The 7,678-nt window shown below is 38.1% G+C and overlaps 1 protein-coding gene across 1 annotated transcript; it reads left to right on the forward strand.

Annotated features, from left to right (window-relative positions):
• Window positions 1–5,468: 5,468 nt before the first annotated feature.
• On the forward strand, window positions 5,469–6,095 carry LOC126484905 (tigger transposable element-derived protein 4-like). Its single transcript, XM_050108505.1, has one exon. It carries the CDS (start codon window positions 5,469–5,471, stop codon window positions 6,093–6,095), a length of 627 nt encoding a protein of 208 aa, XP_049964462.1.
• The last annotated feature ends 1,583 nt before the right edge of the window (window positions 6,096–7,678 follow it).

The following is a 7,678-nucleotide window of genomic DNA, read 5'->3' on the forward strand; positions in this document are numbered from 1 at the left end:
TCATATATAGGGACAATTTTTATTTCTCGTTAAATATCACTTTTAATGCTAACATTTCTTCTTCCTCTGCAAATATAGCCTTCACTGATATTTGTGTGTGTGTGTGTGTGTGTGTGTGTGTGTGTGTGTGTGTGTGTGTGTGTGTGTGTTTGTGTGTACAAAACCAAACAAAGAATGGAAAGACTGGAAAGAAGTACATTTCAAGTTTTCAGAAATTTACTTATTAAGAAATGTAACATTTATAACACAGAATGTAGAAGGACATACAGTAACAATCACTACAAAGAAGTTCTTAGTGAATACAAGGAATTTATGGTTTTGTGGATTCCACACTGCAATCATATTTCTTCGAAGATGAAATTTCATTCAGCAACTCAGGTTTGCCTAATAGGTATGAGTAGAAGTCAGTGCAACTGAATTTACTGAAGTTTAAACAGGTCAGTAAAATACACGTAACGCTCCTCGCCGTAAATCTATTCCTCTCATCTGTCCACTGTGACAATAGTAAGCTGAAAACTCTTTCTATTTGCATTGTGGGCAGGGAGTGAAAAGAAATACTGCACTATATTAAGCAATTCTCTGAACTGTTCATTACACTGGCAAGACCTGAAAAACCTACACCATTTTTCATGTGCCATCAACTGATTCCATTGTTCACTGTCTGTTTCCACTTGTTGTTTTACAAATGACTGTATATGAACTATTTCATCAAATAAGAGGCTGTATGCCCTTTTCATTTAGCCACATTAAAGTATTTTCAACTACTGACCATTCTGGTGGATCTGTGAGCATCATCCATGAGAATACAGAAAACTCAGCTATTCCCTGTAACCATGAGGATAAATAGTCTACTGAAGATTCATAAAACGTTGATACTGCTATGTCAAATTTCTTAACAGACTGGTCATCACAATCATTCAGCAGTTTTTTTACACTTAGTGGTACACTACGTTCACGTTTCCCTGAATTTAGACGTGTCAAAGCTATATTTAAGACTACTAATACTTCAAATATGGAATTATTCTGTTTATCAATGCTCAGAATTGAATGTTGGAAAACACTCATTTGTGAATGTACAAAAAGTAAATAATATTCATTTATAGGATCACTGAAAAAACTCTATAAGATTGCAGGGCACTTTGAGTTAGACTGTGACAAAAAGTAAGATTTCAAAGGTTCATACATTTTCAAGATCCTTTCTATGGCTGGCAACAATGAAAGCCACCTTGTTTTGGAAAAGGAAAGTAAATTTTTGTAAGTGACACCAACATATTCACAGAATTCAGTGCATTCTGCAACACGAATAGAAAAAAATATGAAAATGGTTGTACAACTTCATGACAGTGCAGTCAATGTCAACAGGTAAGACATCACAAGCACTTTGAAGTGTGTTATGAACAACATGTGCTAGGCAACCTATGCCAACAATGTTAGAGTTTTTTTAATTTTTCTTTCAGATGTGTGAAAACATTATTACCCTCTTTCTTCATTAACCCCCCCAAAATTACAGTTGGTATTGTCTGCACCAAATGCAACACACTTTGAGATGATACTGAATGACTGTATAACATGAGAAAGATAACTGGAAATTGTTTCGGACTTTTCGTTCTGCAATTCATCAAGATCAAGCAATTTCGTCTGCAGTCCACCCCCACTTACAGAAAAATACTGAACTATCACAGGAAAAATGTTCTGGTGCCCATGGTTGCTAGCATCAGTAGATATTGAAAAGTATTTTGCACTGTTTACAGCAGCTATTACCTGTTTCTGGAAATGTGGAGCTATAACATTGTTGATAATTGCTTCACACTTTGTTCTTCCACACGAAACATTTTCTGCAATCTTAGAATCAGGAAATTTTTTTTTGTTTAGTTGAACACTAAAGTCATTAGAACGATACCTTTGGTGTTGTTTAACAACATGGAATGACAGGGCTCCTTCTGCTGCAGCTACGTTTTTCTGTTCCTGTGTATTTGAAGTTACAAAATATCTCGTCATTTTTTGCGAGGAACCTGCCGATCGAAGATTCTTCCAGTGTTTCTCTGATTCCATATGATGCTTTGAGATCTGCAGAACCACCATGAGACACGGATACAGCACAGTTACATACGTTACATTTTGCTGAACAGTCATTGTCTGTAGCAGTGAAGCAAGGAAATTTCCTCTGAAGCTCTTCCGAAAACATTGATTTTCGTTTCAGCATCGCCACGAGGTGCTAGTACTTCTCGAAACTGATACAGAGTGCTGACAACAATGGCAAGCAAAAGCTAAGAAAATAAGAGTACGCAACAATTATAGTGCTTAAGCTGTACATTATCCGGGGTACCAACGTACGGAATGTCAGTTTCAATTGATAGTTTATAAAATCGACACTCAGAAAATATTTTAACCACTTTGTAAATGTCTGAAAATAATCCTCGAAAATCGGGACAAATTTTTGAGCCTCAAAAAACGGGACAATCCCGATTAATCGGGACGTATGGTCACTCTACATACACATGAAACAAGGCACTTTGACAATACCAGAGTAGTGCATCACACCGATGTTCCTCATGCAAAGGAACCACTACATGAGCTCAAACCCTGGGGTCATTGATTATGAAATACAATATAGCCCCGATTTTGCGTGACTTCGATTTAGCGTAAACCCGCATTTAACCGAAGAAATTTCAGGTCCTGAAAATTATTCCACAAGTACAATGCAATTTTATATTCGGTTTAACGTAATTCGCATTACAGCAAAACCCGCATTTAGCGTTAGGAATATTAAATATTGAAAACAATTGCAATAATGGCTTTTGCAGCCCAAATGCAAGCCACACTTTTCTTCTGATTTTCGGAATTCAAAAAACCGCCTGCAATTAACACTCGAGTGCAAAGCTTAAGGAGTTCCGGAAAATGCCGCTAGTTGCCACCGTAAGTGCTTGCGGCCTTTATTGCTGCTAGAAGCCGGTACAAAAGCCGTTGTGTTAAGTTTCGAGTAATGAATGTTAAGCTATTTTTTATCATGGGCGAATTAAGCAATTTTTCAAAGATTCATACCAATAAAAAAAAAATTCTTCACATATATACCATCAAAACGGACGTTTTGAAGAAATTTGACAAGTATGGCTTTACATTTCAACAACTCCAGCTAATGACAGCAGTGCTCGCAAAAACGTTTGTTTCAGTCTGATTTTCAACTTCGGTAAGACATGGAGACAGCAAAAGTAACAACTTTCACCTTGTTCCAACAGCAGAAAAGCATTTTCTGGACCAAAACGTGGCCGCCACTACGAATTAGAAGTCGTAGGGAACGATTTGTGAGGAAGCAGCAACAGTGCTTACCTGTAACTACAGATATAATTAAAGTAAAAGCACGGCAGAAAATCCAAGACTTTAAAGGGAGCCGCAACTGGGCCTGAAAAATACGTGGAAAAAGTCGCATTTCAGCCCTACATCATCAAACTGCGCACCATAAATTCATGCTGGCTTGTACAGTCGATGGGCATAAACTGCCACCATTCGTTTCACACGAAAGACTTTATTAACCAAAGTCCGAAGTGTTTCCTAAAGATGTTGTTGTACATGCTAACGAAATTGACTGGTTCATGGAGGATATAGTTTTAGAATGGATCAGATCTGTCTGGCATTGTCGTCCTGGTACCTTGCTAGGTTTGCCACGTGTGCTTGTGTTAGATTCGTATGCAGGCCACTGTACACCAGCTGTGGGGGAAAAAAAATTAGCAGATGGTAAAGCGGACTTAGCTGTAATCCCAGAATGGATGACGTCCATTCTGCATTCTTTAGATGTTTGTTTAAACAAACCTTTTATGGACAAGCAGAAAAATATGTATACACAGTGCCTATGGAAAGAAAATTGGCAATTAACGTCTACAGGACATGTTAAGTGTGAAAGCTTGTCTGAAGTGTGCATGTGCATTAGTCAATCTTGCAAACGTCTCCCAAGTGAAACTATTCGTTATGCTTTTAAAAAAATACTGTATTTCTAATGCGCTTGTGGCACAGAGGATGATGCTTTGCACAAAAGTAGGGACAAGGAATTGCTAGCGTTAATAATAAAACATGAAAAATCACGACTGTGTTCCGGTATGCAGTGCAGCGAGCTCGCCTGCGACGTCACTGCTTACAGCTCACGTCCGTGTAGATCCAGAATATTGTATTTTGATAGATACAGTATCGTGAATTTTCACTGTTGTCAGTGATTTGTGACGTAATTGTAATTTTAAGTGTCCCAAATCCCTGAGAGGTAGGGGCCACTTAATACGCTATCCATCATATGATGAGCCATATCTTTCTATTAAGTGAGGCTTGAAATCGGGGTAAAATTTATTTATTGTTTTCCCAAGTCTCATTTCTGGGGTGAGGCTTGCATTCGAGGTCGGCTTGCAATCGGGTAGACACGGTAACGACAGTACTTGCAGCGGCTTCTATCGGGATTTTTCGGAACTTCCGTACGCTTTGCCTCCAAATGTAATAATCGTGTAATGCGGGCTTTAAGAACCTATGAACTCCAGCATTTATATTGGATACGATCGATCATCTTCCATATCGATTCCTGCTACATGCACGAGCAAGCTCGAACTTAGCTGACCGTGGCCGAAGACTAATAATGTACAGTGCACTAACACTCATGCTGCATTGCATGCTTGCACGTGGCTGAGCTCTGCCCAAGCCTGTACGTTCATAGCAGCATTACAGTATAGTGTCAGTTTACGCAAGTTTGCATCAGTTTGTGTATTGTATGGAGAATCCAGCTGTATATCAGTTTGCTCACTCACATTCATTGTTGTAGTGAAGTTGACTGTGGCAGCAAAAAGAAAAATTCCACCCGTCGCGGAGAAAGTGAATTTGATTCGGAAAGTGGAGAGAAACGCAAATGTGCTCGTAAGTGAAATGGCTCGACGCCTGGGACTTGCAAAGTCTTCATTGTTAGGAATATTGAAAATTTACCAATCGTTGGGGTATTGATAAAAATGAAAGCATGTACGATATCAGGGAAATTTGGGTTAACAGAATTCAAAGCTTTGAATGGTTGGCTGGATAGGTTCAAAAAACACTATGGGATAACTTGCAGGGCAGTATGTGGAGAGAGTGCTGCAGTTAGTGATGAAAGTGTTGAACACTGGAAAGAAGAGGTGCTGTCACCCATCTTGGAGGGTTTCGAATCAGGGGATGTGTACAATGTGGATGAAACAGGCTTGTTTTACCAACTCATGCCCACTAAAACCGTATGTGTTAAAGGAGAAGCATACCACAAAGGAAGAATGAGCAAGCAGAGAATTACTGTTCTCTTGTGCAGCAACGCAGATGGCAGCGACAAGCTGGATACCACAGTAATTGGTAAGTTCCACAAACCACGTTGCTTTAAGAACAGTACTACACTGCCATGTAAGTATTATAGCAGCAAAAGTGCTTGGATAACTGTGGACTTATTCATAAAGTTCTTGCAAGATTCTGATGCACGAATGGGTGCTAGAAACAGGAAGGTTGTTCTCTTTATGGACAAGTGTCCTGCTCATCCAACAAACTTGGGATTTCTGCAGAATGTGAAAGTGCATTTCTTTCCTGCACATTGCACAAGCAGACTCCAGCCCATGGTTCTAGGGATTATTCATAGCCTGAAAAGCAAGTATCAGAAAGCTCTTGTCCTTAAGGCACTTGCCTTTATTGGTAGGAATGAAGTGCTTAAACTGAACATCCTACAAGCAATGCATTTCCTCACAGGAGCTTGGAAAATGGCAACAAAGGAAACCATCTCAAATTGCTTTCATAAGGTTGGATTTAATGTAATGAGCTCTCATGACAAAGACGGTGACGAAGTAGTAGTGGACATGCATGATTGGGTGCAGGTATCTAACAACTTCCCCATCACTTTTAATGAATTTGTGGCTTGTGATGATAATTCCATCACTACATGCATCCAAGTTGTTGAGGAAATCTGCAAAGATGAAGTAAAGCAGAATGATGAAGGTATTGAAGAAGACAATGTTAGGGATGAAGAAATGCAAACACCATCATTCAGTGAAGCGATTGCCAGCATAGACATTGTCCGGAGAGTTGTCACAGCATTTAAAGTGGACTGCCATTGTTGATTACAGGTATTTCAAAAAAATGAGGCACTGTGAAAGTTGTGTAAATATGTGTTGTATATAGGAAAAGTAACTTGATTTATTATATTACTGTAATTGTGTAAGTATTTTGTGGATGTTTCAATTTTGTAGTGTGCTAGGAAACTACGATCTTGTGCTACAAAAAAAGTTGTAATTACAGTATAGTGTGTAGGGTAGGTGACTCCTACTTTTATTGTTGTTATTGTGTAAATTATGTGTGTTGGTGCAATTGATGTCAATAGAGGCAAAGAGTTCTGGAAAAGGTTTGCTTTCTATCGAAATGTCGATTTAAGGTAAACTCCCATTTAAGATTAAAAAATTCTGGTTCCTACAAAAATGTTAAATAAGGGTTCTACTGTAGATAATAGTGACAAAATTCACTGAGGTGTTTTGTTTTTAGCATCACCAAAGTATCATCTGTAATTTTTGATAATGAAACCCATGGTTTAAATATTCCACTGATCTGATTAGAGATTATGCACAACCTCAGATTGAGGAATAATCAGAAAGAAGATCAGTCTAACTTTGTCAACATACAGGTATTTCCGAACAGTAGAAAACCTAAACTGGAATTGCTGGACAGTGACTTAAATCCCAGTCCTCAATATGAGTCCTCTGCCTCGCCTTCCTCAGCACAATTTCCGGAGTGCTCCAGGAAGAGTGCGTATTACACGTAATGTCCATGTCTCCAGCAATTCTGAAGAAGAGAGTCACAGGACTGGACAACAAACTTTTATCTTCCGTTGCTGGTCCTTAACAGCTTGTTTTCTAAAGTTATTAAAAATCAAGGAACAGTATGTCAGAAATCAGTACTCCTGATAACAGACTGAAGTTTATATATGGGATGTAACACAATGATAGACAGAAGCCACAAAACAGGATAACATCACTATTAATTTAAATTTAATGGCTATAAACGATCAGTCACAGGTAACAGTTACGTTTAACAATCATTTCTTAAATGTAGTACAATTATATTGATAAACAGTTCAAGAGAAAAATCAAAAGAGTATTTTGAACAATCAACTTACATATAATTCAAACACATGGAGGTTTCTCCCATTTCTCCTTCTGAAATCGGGAAAATTATATATTCTCTCAAAAATATAAGCTCATCTGAATTTGATGGGGTTTCCAACAGAGTACTAAGACTTTCTCCCATGTATTACTCACTCTCTTCTGAAATGTGTAATGAACCATTACTTCAGGGTATCTTTCTAGAGAGACTGAAATATATCACTGTTAGACCCCTCTATAAGAAAGACATAGAAAAGATGTCAATAACTAGTGAACTGTTGCACCTAATCATCAGTATTATTCTCAATTACTCAGAGTTTGGATTTCAGAAAAGTTGCTCAACTCAGACTGCCATTTATAATTTCACTCACCAAATTTCACAAGTGCTAAATAACAAAACAGAGGCAGTAAGTATTTTCTGTGACCTATTTAAGGCATTTGACTATGTGAATCACAACATTCTCCTGTATAAACTGAGGTTTTATGGGATTGGTGGTATAGCAAGCCAATGGATAACATCATATCTAAGTAAAAGAATGCAGAAAGTT

The sequence above is a fragment of the Schistocerca serialis genome, chromosome 6, assembly GCF_023864345.2.
Source record: "Schistocerca serialis cubense isolate TAMUIC-IGC-003099 chromosome 6, iqSchSeri2.2, whole genome shotgun sequence".
NCBI lineage: Eukaryota > Metazoa > Arthropoda > Insecta > Orthoptera > Acrididae > Schistocerca > Schistocerca serialis.